The sequence below is a fragment of the Oncorhynchus keta genome, chromosome 34 (assembly GCF_023373465.1).
Source record: "Oncorhynchus keta strain PuntledgeMale-10-30-2019 chromosome 34, Oket_V2, whole genome shotgun sequence".
NCBI classification, from domain to species: domain Eukaryota; kingdom Metazoa; phylum Chordata; class Actinopteri; order Salmoniformes; family Salmonidae; genus Oncorhynchus; species Oncorhynchus keta.
This window is the reverse complement of record NC_068454.1, coordinates 82,038,733-82,051,742: the sequence shown is the minus strand read 5'-3', so window position 1 is coordinate 82,051,742 and position 13,010 is coordinate 82,038,733. Positions and strand designations below refer to the sequence as shown.

Sequence of the window (13,010 nt, the reverse complement as noted above, 5' to 3'; positions counted from 1 at the left end):
AACTGTCACCGTGTGTATTCTACTATTCTAACTGTCACCGTGTGTATTCTACTATTCTAACTGTCACCGTGTGTATTCTACTATTCTAACTGTCACCGTGTATATTCTACTATTCTAACTGTCACCGTGTATATTCTACTATTCTAACTGTCACCGTGTATATTCTACTATTCTAACTGTCACCGTGTGTATTCTACTATTCTAACTGTCACCGTGTGTATTCTACTATTCTAACTGTCACCGTGTATATTCTACTATTCTAACTGTCACCGTGTATATTCTACTATTCTAACTGTCAACATGATGTTGAGACCCCAACTGAGTTTCTAAAACAATATATCTAAATCTAGAAATGAAATAAAAGACTGGGCTGTATGAGCAGTAATATCTCTATAGAAAGTGTTTATTAACCTTGTGGGGGGGTGGAGGGCAGGTGAGGAGCGGTGGCTGGAGGGGTGGAGGAGGGTGCTCACACACACTCTAACACACACACACTCCAATTCTAATGTGTGTGGGGTGATGGGAGGCCTTCTCTCTCTCTGACACCTGATCAATATCTAGCTGAGACAGGGAGAGACTTCTGGGATTACTGATCTAATTGGACTGAGAATAGGAGGATAGACCATATGTACACACACGCGCACACACACACACCCATACACACACAGGCCTATATGGACACACATTTGCATGTGCACGCACGCACACACACACACACACACACACACACACACACACACACACACACACACACACACACACACACACACACACACACACACACACTTTCTCAAAACTCACACATACTCTCACATGCATGCTCAGTCAGCAGATAGATCTGTCAAATGATGAGGCTGGAAGGATTAGATAGGAGAGAGTCTGAGAACCAACAGGAAAGAACAGAGAGGAGAAGAGACAGGAGAGAGTCTGAGAACCAACAGGAAAGAACAGAGAGGAGAGAGTCTGAGAACCAATAGGAAAGAACAGAGAGGAGAGAGTCTGAGAACCAACAGGAAAGAACAGAGAGGAGAGAGTCTGAGAACCAACAGGAAAGAACAGAGAGGAGAGAGTCTGAGAACCAATAGGAAAGAACAGAGAGGAGAGAGTCTGAGAACCAACAGGAAAGAACAGAGAGGAGAGAGTCTGAGAACCAACAGGAAAGAACAGAGAGGAGAGAGTCTGAGAACCAATAGGAAAGAACAGAGAGGAGAGAGTCTGAGAACCAATAGGAAAGAACAGAGAGGAGAGAGTCTGAGAACCAACAGGAAAGAACAGAGAGGAGAGAGTCTGAGAACCAACAGGAAAGAACAGAGAGGAGAGAGTCTGAGAACCAATAGGAAAGAACAGAGAGGAGAGAGTCTGAGAACCAACAGGAAAGAACAGAGAGGAGAGAGTCTGAGAACCAACAGGAAAGAACAGAGAGGAGAGAGTCTGAGAACCAACAGGAAAGAACAGAGAGAAGAACAGAGGAGAGAGTCTGAGAACCAACAGGAAAGAACAGAGAGGAGAAAAGACAGGAGAGAGTCTGAGAACTAATAGGAAAGAACAGAGGAGGAGAGAGTCTGAGAACTAATAGGAAAGAACAGAGGAGGAGAGAGTCTGAGAACTAATAGGAAAGAACAGAGTGGAGAGAGTCTGAGAACCAACAGGAAAGAACAGAGAGAAGAAGAGAGAGGAGAGAGTCTGAGAACCAATAGGAAAGAACAGAGTGGAGAGAGTCTGAGAACCAACAGGAAAGAACAGAGAGAAGAAGAGAGAGGAGAGAGTCTGAGAACCAATAGGAAAGAACAGAGAGGAGAGAGTCTGAGAACCAACAGGAAAGAACAGAGAGAAGAAGAGAGAGGAGAGAGTCTGAGAACCAATAGGAAAGAACAGAGAGGAGAGAGTCTGAGAACCAACAGGAAATAACAGAGAGGAGAAAAGACAGGAGAGAGTCTGAGAACTAATAGGAAAGAACAGAGAGGAGAGAGTCTGAGAACCAACAGGAAAGAACAGAGAGGAGAGAGTCTGAGAACCAACAGGAAAGAACAGAGAGGAGAGAGTCTGAGAACCAATAGGAAAGAACAGAGAGGAGAGAGTCTGAGAACCAACAGGAAAGAACAGAGAGGAGAGAGTCTGAGAACCAATAGGAAAGAACAGAGAGGAGAGAGTCTGAGAACCAACAGGAAAGAACAGAAAGGAGAAGAGACAGGAGAGAGTCTGAGAACTAATAGGAAAGAACAGAGGAGGAGAGAGTCTGGGAACCAACAGGAAAGAACAGAGAGAAGAAGAGAGAGGAGAGAGTCTGACAAACCAACATGAAAAGAACAGAGAGAAGAAGAGAGAGGAGAGAGTCTGAGAACCAACAGGAAAGAACAGAGAGAAGAACAGAGGAGAGAGTCTGAGAACCAACAGGAAAGAACAGAGAGGAGAAAAGACAGGAGAGAGTCTGAGAACTAATAGGAAAGAACAGAGGAGGAGAGAGTCTGAGAACCAACAGGAAAGAACAGAGAGAAGAAGAGAGAGGAGAGAGTCTGAGAACCAACAGACAGGAAAGAACAGAGAGGAGAGAGTCTAAGAACCAACAGGAAAGAACAGAGAGGAGAGAGTCTAAGAACCAACAGGAAAGAACAGAGAGGAGAGAGTCTAAGAACCAATAGGAAAGAACAGAGAGGAGAGAGTCTAAGAACCAATAGGAAAGAACAGAGAGGAGAGAGTCTGAGAACCAACAGGAAAGAACAGAGAGGAGAGAGAGAGTCTGAGAACCAACAGACAGAAAGAACAGAGGGAGGAGAGAGTCTGAGAACCAACAGGAAAGAACAGAGAGGAGAGAGAGGAGTCTGAGAACCAACAGGAAAGAACAGAGAGGAGAGAGTCTGAGAACCAACAGGAAAGAACAGACAGAAGAAGAGAGAGGAGAGTCTGAGAACCAACAGGAAAGAAAAGAACAGAAGGAGAAGTCTGAGAACCAATAGGAAAGAACAGAGAGGAGGAGAGTCTGAGAACCAACAGGAAAGAACAGAGAGGAGAGAGTCTGAGAACCAACAGGAAAGAACAGAGAGAAGAGAGGAGAGAGTCTGAGAACCAACAGGAAAGAACAGAGAGGAGAGAGTCTGAGAACCAACAGGAAAGAACAGAGAGGAGAGAGTCTGAGAACCAACAGGAAAAAGAACAGAGAGAGAGAGTCTGAGAACCAACAGGAAAGAACAGAGAGGAGAGAGGAGAGAGTCGGAGAACCAACAGGAAAGAACAGAGAGGAGAGAGGAGAGAGTCTGAGAACCAACAGGAAAGAACAGAGAGGAGAGAGTCTGAGAACCAACAGGAAAGAACAGAGAGAAGACGAGAGAGGAGAGAGTCGGAGAACCAACAGGAAAGAACAGAGAGGAGAGCTTCTGAGAACCAACAGGAAAGAACAGAGAGAAGAAGAGAGAGGAGAGAGTCGGAGAACCAACAGGAAAGAACAGAGAGGAGAGAGTCTGAGAACCAACAGGAAAGAACAGAGAGAAGAACCAGAGACAGGAGAGAGTCTGAGAACCAATAGGAAAGGACAGAGAAGAGAGAGGAGAGAGTCTGAGAACCAATAGGAAAGGACAGAGAGAAGAAGAGAGAGGAGAGAGTCTGAGAACCAACAGACAGGAAAGAACAGAGAGGAGAGAGTCTAAGAACCAACAGGAAAGAACAGAGAGAAGAAGAGAGAGGAGAGAGTCTGAGAACCAACAGACAGGAAAGAACAAAGAGGAGAGAGTCTAAGAACCAACAGGAAAGAACAGAGAGGAGAGAGTCTGAGAACCAACAGGAAAGAACAGAGAGAAGAAGAGAGAGGAGAGAGTCTGAGAACCAACAGACAGGAAAGAACAGAGAGGAGAGAGTCTAAGAACCAACAGGAAAGAACAGAGAGGAGAGAGTCTGAGAACCAACAGACAGGAAAGAACAGAGAGGAGAGAGTCTAAGAACCAACAGGAAAGAACAGAGAGGAGAGAGGAGAGAGTCTGAGAACCAACAGACAGGAAAGAACAGAGAGGAGAGAGTCTAAGAACCAACAGGAAAGAACAGAGAGGAGAGAGTCTGAGAACCAACAGACAGGAAAGAACAGAGAGGAGAGAGTCTAAGAACCAACAGGAAAGAACAGAGAGGAGAGAGGAGAGAGTCTGAGAACCAACAGACAGGAAAGAACAGAGAGGAGAGAGTCTAAGAACCAACAGGAAAGAACAGAGAGGAGAGAGTCTGAGAACCAACAGACAGGAAAGAACAGAGAGGAGAGAGTCTAAGAACCAACAGGAAAGGACAGAGAAGAGAGAGGAGAGAGTCTGAGAACCAATAGGAAAGGACAGAGATGGATGATGATGGAATTGGATAAGACACCATAGAGAGAGTGTGTGTGTGTGTGTGTGCTCAAGGGGAACGTGCGGTTTCTGAAGCTGCTCCTGTCGCGTCGTGCTGATTGGCTGCAGAAGGATCTAGAGGAGGTAACACCCCTCCACCTGGCGACCCGTCACCCCTCCCCCAAACCCCTGGCCTTGCTGCTCAAACACATAGGACCTGGAGAGGTGGATACACAGGACAAGAACAAGGTACCACACACACTGTTTACAAAGTTGGGTAATAGTTCTATCAAACATACTTGTTATGGAAATGTCCCGGCTCTTTGATTTGATTGACTGAATTAGAGTTCACGTGGAGTTCTGAGCAATCCAGATACACACACACACATGACAATTGGCTGCTTTGTCCTGACTCATCAAGGCAGACAGTTGTGCCAAATACATTCTACACGCACACACACACAGGCCCCCTCTGTCTGTAGCGATGATGTCTATCTGTCTGTTAGTTCTGTAATAATCCAATATGCATCATCAGCATGTCAGATGACACTGGTTTCAGTATGTCCCAGAATAGATCTCTAGCAACAGCCATAGAGGAGGTGATATCTCTGTTATAGCATACTGTCACTGTTACTGTCACTGTCACAGTCATTATTACTGTCACTGTTACTGTTACTGTCACTTACAGTCATTGTCACTGTCACTGTTACAGTCATTATTACTTTCACTGTTATTGTCACTGTTGCTGTCACTGTCATTGTTACTGTCACTGTTACAGTCATTATTACTGTCACTGTTATTGTCACTGTTACTGTCACTGTCACTATTACAATCATTGTTACTGTCATTGTTACTGTCCCTATTACAGTCATTGTTACGGTCACTATTACAATCATTGTTACTGTCACTTTTACAGTCATTGTTACTGTCACTATTACAATCATTGTTACTGTCCCTATTACAGTCATTGTTACTGTCACTATTACAATCATTGTTACTGTCACTGTTACAGTCATTGTTACTGTCACTATTACAATCATTGTTACTGTCACTGTTACTATCATTGTTACTGTCACTGTTACTATCATTGTTACTGTCACTGTTACAGTCATTGTTACTGTCACTATTACAATCATTGTTACTGTCACTGTTACTATCATTGTTACTGTCACTGTTACAGTCATTGTTACTGTCACTGTTACAGTTACTGTTACTGTTACTGTCACTTACGGTCATTATTACTGTCACTGTCACTTTTACAGTCATTATTACTGTCACTGTTATTGTCACAGTCATTATTACTGTCACTGTTACAGTCATTATTACTGTCACTGTTACAGTCATTATTACTGTCACTGTCACAGTCATTATTACTGTCACTGTTACAGTCATTATTACTGTCACTGTTACTGTCATTGTTACTGTCACTGTTACTGTCATGTTACTGTCACTGTCACTATTACAGTCATTATTACTGTCACTGTTACAGTCATTGTTACTGTTACTGTCACTGTTACAGTCATTATTACTGTCACTGTTACTGTCATTGTTACTGTCACTGTTACTGTCATGTTACTGTCACTGTCACTATTACAGTCATTATTACTGTCACTGTTACTGTCATTGTTACTGTCACTGTTACTGTCATGTTATTGTCACTGTCACTATTACAGTCATTGTTTACTGTCACTATTACAGTCATTGTTTACTGTCACTGTTACAGTCATTATTACTGTCACTGTCACTGTTACAGTCATTATTACTGTCACTGTTACAGTCATTGTTACTGTTACTGTCACTGTTACAGTCATTATTACTGTCACTGTTACTGTCATTGTTACTGTCACTGTTACTGTCATGTTACTGTCACTGTCACTATTACAGTCATTGTTTACTGTCACTGTTACAGTCATTATTACTGTCACTATTACAGTCATTGTTTACTGTCACTGTTACAGTCATTATTACTGTCACTATTACAGTCATTGTTTACTGTCACTGTTACTGTCATTATTACTGTCACTGTCACTGTTACAGTCATTATTACTGTCACTGTTACAGTCATTATTACTGTCACTGTTACTGTCATTATTACTGTTACAGTCATTGTTACTGTCACTGTTACTGTTGCTGTTACTGTCATGTTAAATCCTCAGGCTTTGTGTGTTTCTGTAGAATATGTTCTAGGGCTTTTTGATTTAGTTCACAGTTATTTCTAGAGCAAATAGCCTGGAGGTTAGAGCCTGGAGGTTAGAGCCTGGAGGTTAGAATCTGGAGGTTAGAGCCTGGAGGTTAGAGCCTGGAGGTTAGAGCCTGGAGGTTAGAGCCTGGAGGTTAGAATCTGGAGGTTAGAGCCTAGAGGTTAGAATCTGGAGGTTAGAGCCTGGAGGTTAGAGACTGGAGGTTAGAGCCTGGAGGTTAGAGCCTGGAGGTTAGAGCCTGGAGGTTAGAGCCTGGAGGTTAGAGCCTGGAGGTTAGAGACTGGAGGTTAGAGCCTGGAGGTTAGAGCGTTGGGCCAGTAACCGAAAGGTTACTTAACCCCAATTGCTCCACGGGTGAGAGACAATGGTGACCCTGGCTGTGACCCCAGGGGGAGTTTGGATATGCAAGAAACACATTTCCATTACACATTAACAGGTCAAATATAAGCACTCTCAAATTATTATTACAATAGTGTCTGTCACCCCCCACCCCTCTCTCCCCCTGCAGCAGACTGCGCTCCACTGGTCAGCGTTCTATAACAGGCCAGAGCACGTCAGACTGCTCATCAAACACGACTCCAACATCGGCATCCCAGACAGTGAGGGCAAGATCCCCCTACACTGGGCTGCACACAGCCAGGAGCACACCGCTATACACACCGTCCGCTGCATACTGGTACACACACACACACACACACACACACACACACACACACACACACACACACACACACACACACACACACACACACACACACACACACACACACACACACACACACACACACACACACACACACACACAGTATCTATCCAGTGAGAATGTCATCCTTACACACACCATCCTCTGCTTACTGATGTAAATGAGGTGTGTGTGTGTGCGTAGGAGGCGGCTCCTACCGAGTCTCTGTTGAACTGGCAGGACTATGAGGGGCGCACGCCTTTGCACTTTGCGGTTGCCGACGGCAACGAGGCAGTGGTGGAGGTGCTGACATCGTATGAAGGCTGCAGCGTCACGGCGTACGACAACCTGTTCAGAACCCCGCTGCACTGGGCTGCACTGCTGGGTAAGAGACTGTGTTTACAATGTGGATCCTGTCATCAGAATGTGGTTCCATCACTGGTCCAGATACTGTACCGGAGGGGCCCGAGCTGAACCTGGATATGTTGATGTGTGTTTCAGGACATGCCAAGATAGTGCACTTGTTGTTGGAGAGGAACACGTCAGGCACCATCCCCTCAGACAGCCATGGGGCCACACCTCTACACTATGGAGCTCAGAGCAACTACGCTGTACGTAGACACACACACATGCAAACACGCGCACGTTTTCACCTTATATCAGGGACTCATGTGTGTGCGTGTGTGTGCGTATGTGCACGTGTGTGTGTGCATGTGTGTGTGTGTGTGCGTAGGAGACGGTGGGTGTGTTTCTGTCCCACCCCTCTGTGAAAGACGAGCCAGATCTGGAGGGCCGCACAGCGTTCATGTGGGCTGCTGGCAAAGGAAGCGATGATGTCATACGCACCATGCTGACACTCACGCCTGACATTGACATCAACATGGCCGACAAGTACGGAGGCACTGGTGAGGAACTCTGGGATGTGTTTAATATGCAGGGATTGTTTCAGTCAGCAGTAGACCAAGAGCTGCTGTGACTGGTTAGGCTGGTAGAGGACACCTCCCCTTTCATCCCCTACCCCCCTCACCGCCTTCACCACAGTTTCCCAGATCTTAATGTCCTGGTACTGTCACCATCAGAGCTACTCAGAGAGATAAACAGACGCGCAGGATGACACACACACACTCACACACACTCACACACTGGTGCTAGCCTCTGTCATCCTGCGCGTGTAGGAATGTTGAGGCACTGGAGGTGACGCAGGTGGCAGGACAGCGGCTGTCTGATGTCACAGGGGATTCCCCAGAGTGGCATAGATGTCAGGGGATTCCCCAGAGTGGCATAGATGTCAGGGGATTCCCCAGAGTGGCATAGATGTCAGGGGATTCCCCAGAGTGGCATAGATGTCAGGGGATTCCCCAGAGTGGCATAGATGTCAGGGGATTCCCCAGAGTGGCATAGATGTCAGGGGATTCCCCAGAGTGGCATAGATGTCAGGGGATTCCCCGAAAGCAGTGGAGCGGAGAGACGAGTGGGGAGAGAGACATGTCAACACAACACACACGCACGCGCACACGCATACACACACACACACATACACACACCATCCCCAACCTGTAGACATGCTATCCTTTGTCCCCTGCTCTGCCCTGTGGGCTGATTGGAGCACTAATCACCATGGTGATGCCTCTGCTTCCTGCCCTGCCCTGCAGGGACAATTTATGTGGGCATATGCTAATGAGTTGGTAAAATATGCAAATGATCTGGTGTACTATGCTAATGAGGTTGAGTGTGATGGGGAGCAGAGTGGGTTGATCAGAGTCACTGGAGTAGATAGATGGGCCAGGGTGTAAATATTGACTGACATGAAACAACAACACAGTACAGGGTCAAAGTGCAACAAATTACTTTTCATTTGACGAACTGGTTCTGAAAACTCGAGTAGGTGAGGCTGCTGAAGTGTGTAGAGACTGAAAATCTCAACTAAATGTGTGTGTGTTGCAGCGCTGCACGCGGCCTCTCTGTCAGGTCATGTGAGTACAGTGAGGTTGCTGTTGGAGAGAGGAGCCATAGTGGACAGTCTAGACGTGATGAAACACACGCCTCTGTTCAGAGCCTGTGAGATGGGACACTGCCACATCATCCTCACACTTATCAAAGGTACACAGCAAAGATGGTGGATAAATTAACATTTTGCTTTACTCAGGTCGTTGACCTTTGGAAAAAAGGAGCGAGTGAGATGTCTCACTTCCTCTTCCATCTCTGGTACGCAATAAACCAGTGTGTGTGGTGGTGATTATTGTAGACTTGGTATCCTAGTCCTTCAATACATTGTGGTCTGATAGTAGTGAAGAGTTCGTGTTCATACAAGGTTTTCCAAGATGGCATAGCAGTTCAGACGTCTTTTGTCCTCGTCTTGTCGTGTCCTGTATATATATATATTTACAACTTTTTTTCACGTACATTTTATTTTTATTTTCCATCAACTCATCTTCAAAACACTCTCCTGCAACCCGCCTCACCAATTTATATTTATAAAAAAGTATTATTTACCTCAAATCTGTAATCCTCCAAGAAGCTAGCCAGAAACTCCAAGAAGCTAGCCAGAAACTAGCCAAAAGCTAGCCAGGAGCTAGCCAGAAGCTAGCCCAGAAGCTAATCCAGAAGCTAATCAGAAGCTAGTTCAGAAGCTAGTTAGCTTCTTTACTGGCAAATCCTTAGTATTCAGCTAACCACGGTTTGTGGTCATCAGCTATCCTTTAGCTCGAAAATCTATCGCCAGTTTTGTACGGCACAGCGCAGCGCGGCTCGGAACGGAACATACCGGACCAATTTTTCTCTCCATGTCCCTAGATTTCAACTGCTCTCTGGACATTCATACCTGGATCTCACAGCTAGCTAGCTGCTATCCGTGTGACTATCGGCTTTCGTCGATTCCGGTGCAAACATCAATTATTCCAGAGCTAGCCAGCTCTGTCAATCACTCCTGAGTTCCAACAATCACTCCTGGGCTGCAGTCACCTATCCGGACCTGTTTTACTGTCTACGCGGAGCCCCACCTCACAACTGGACTGCCGACGTTATCTACCTGAAGGAGTTATCCGGCTGGCTCCTCCGTCGCGACGTTACCTGAACGCCCATCTGCGGCCTACTAACCGTTAGCTGTCTTACCGGCTGCTATCTGAATAGACAATCGGACAATTTATTTATTTTTATTATTATTATGTTTCTTCTTGGGCCTCTATAACTATATCTATTGTTTTTATTTTTGTTGTTGTTGTGTGATTTGGATTAATCCCCTCTACCACACGGAACCCCACTAATCTACTGACGGAACGCAAGAGGTGGCTAATAACAGACCTCCATTTAATGCTAGCTTGCTACCGATGGCCTGGCTAGCTGTCTAAATCGCCGTGACCCCCAAACCAACCACTCCACTCACTGGACCCTTTTGATCACTCGACTAAGGATGCCTCTCCTTAATGTCAATATGTCTTGTCCATTGCTGTTCTGGTTAGTGTTTATTTGCTTATTTCACTGTAGAGCCTCTAGTCCTGCTCACTATACCTTATCCAACCTATTAGTTCCACCACCCACACATGCTATGACATCTCCTGGTTTCAATGATGTTTCTAGAGACAATATCTCTCTCTTCATCACTCAATACCTAGGTTTACCTCCACTGTATTCACATCCTACCATACCTTTGTCTCTACATTATACCTTGATGCTATTTTATCGCCCCCAGAAACCTAATTTTACTCTCTGTTCCAGACGTTCAAGACGACCAATTCTTATTGCTTTTAGCCGCACCCTTATTCTACTCCTCCTATGTTCCTCTGGCGATGTAGAGGTGAATCCAGGCCCTGCAGTGCCTAGCTCCACTCCTATTCCCCAGGCGCTCTCTTTTGACGACTTCTGTAACCGTAATAGCCTTGGTTTCATGCATGTTAACATTAGAAGCCTCCTCCCTAAGTTTGCTCCTCCTTCTAGTTTGTTCTGTTTCGTATTGCGTCAGATGGAAATATTGACGAATACGCTGATTCGGTGTGCGAGTTCATTAGAACGTGCATCGAAGATGTCATAGCAACGATAAAAACATTCCCAAACCAGAAACCGTGGATTGATGGCAGCATTCACGTGAAACTGAAAGCGCGAACCACTGCTTTTAATCAGGGCAAGGTGTCTGGTAACATGTCCGAATATAAACAATGCAGCTATTCCCTCCGTAAGGCTATTAAACAAGCTAAGCGTCAGTACAGAGACAAAGTAGAATCTCAATTCAATGGCTCAGACACAAGAGGCATGTGGCAGGGTCTACAGTCAATCACGGACTACAAGAAGAAACCCAGCCCAGTCACGGACCAGGATGTCTTGCTCCCAGGCAGACTAAATAACTTTTTTGCCCGCTTTGAGGACAATACAGTGCCACTGACACGGCCTGCAACGAAAACATGCGGTCTCTCCTTCACTGCAGCCGAGGTGAGTAAGACATTTAAACGTGTTAACCCTCGCAAGGCTGCAGGCCCAGACGGCATCCCCAGCCGCGCCCTCAGAGCATGCGCAGGCGAGGCTGGCCGGTGTGTTTACGGACATATTCAATCAATCCCTATACCAGTCTGCCGTTCCCACATGCTTCAAGAGGTCCACCATTGTTCCTGTTCCCAAGAAAGCTAAGGTAACTGAGCTAAACGACTACCGCCCGTAGCACTCACTTCCGTCATCATGAAGTGCTTTGAGAGACTAGTCAAGGACCATATCACCTCCACCCTACCTGACACCCTAGACCCACTCCAATTTGCTTACCGCCCAAATAGGTCCACAGACGATGCAATCTCAACCACACTGCACACTGCCCTAACCCACCTGGACAAGAGGAATACCTATGTGAGAATGCTGTTCATCGACTACAGCTCGGCATTCAACACCATAGTACCCTCCAAGCTCGTCATCAAGCTCGAGACCCTGGGTCTCGACCCCGCCCTGTGCAACTGGGTACTGGACTTCCTGACGGGCCGCCCCCAGGTGGTGAGGGTAGGCAACAACATCTCCTCCCCGCTGATCCTCAACACGGGGGCCCCACAAGGGTGCGTTCTGAGCCCTCTCCTGTACTCCCTGTTCACCCACGACTGCGTGGCCACGCACGCCTCCAACTCAATCATCAAGTTTGCGGACGACACAACAGTGGTAGGCTTGATTACCAACAACGACGAGACGGCCTACAGGGAGGAGGTGAGGGCCCTCTGAGTGTGGTGTCAGGAAAATAACCTCACACTCAACGTCAACAAAACTAAGGAGATGATTGTGGACTTCAGGAAACAGCAGAGGGAACACCCCCCTATCCACATCGATGGAACAGTAGTGGAGAGGGTAGCAAGTTTTAAGTTCCTCGGCATACACATCACAGACAAACTGAATTGGTCCACTCACACTGACAGCGTCGTGAAGAAGGCGCAGCAGCGCCTCTTCAACCTCAGGAGGCTGAAGAAATTCGGCTTGTCACCAAAAGCACTCACAAACTTCTACAGATGCACAATCGAGAGCATCCTGGCGGGCTGTATCACCGCCTGGTACGGCAACTGCTCCTCCCTCAACCGTAAGGCTCTCCAGAGGGTAGTGAGGTCTGCACAACGCATCACCGGGGGCAAACTACCTGCCCTCCAGGACACCTACACCACCCGATGTTACAGGAAGGCCATAAAGATCATCAAGGACATCAACCACCCGAACCACTGCCTGTTCACCCCGCTATCATCCAGAAGGCGAGGTCAGTACAGGTGCATCAAAGCTGGGACCGAGAGACTGAAAAACAGCTTCTATCTCAAGGCCATCAGACAGTTAAACAGCCACCACTAACATTGAGTGGCTGCTGCCAACACACTGTCA

At 46.5% G+C, this 13,010-nt stretch overlaps 1 protein-coding gene across 1 annotated transcript in view; it reads left to right on the top strand.

The window, feature by feature from the left end:
• Positions 1–13,010, top strand: part of LOC118382091 (inversin-like) — a 57,976-nt gene that overhangs the window by 20,588 nt on the left and 24,378 nt on the right. The window contains 6 exon segments of the mRNA XM_052495655.1: positions 4,377–4,550; positions 7,011–7,178; positions 7,389–7,569; positions 7,686–7,795; positions 7,918–8,089; positions 9,129–9,284. Of these exon segments, the coding sequence (XP_052351615.1) occupies positions 4,377–4,550; positions 7,011–7,178; positions 7,389–7,569; positions 7,686–7,795; positions 7,918–8,089; positions 9,129–9,284 (961 nt within the window).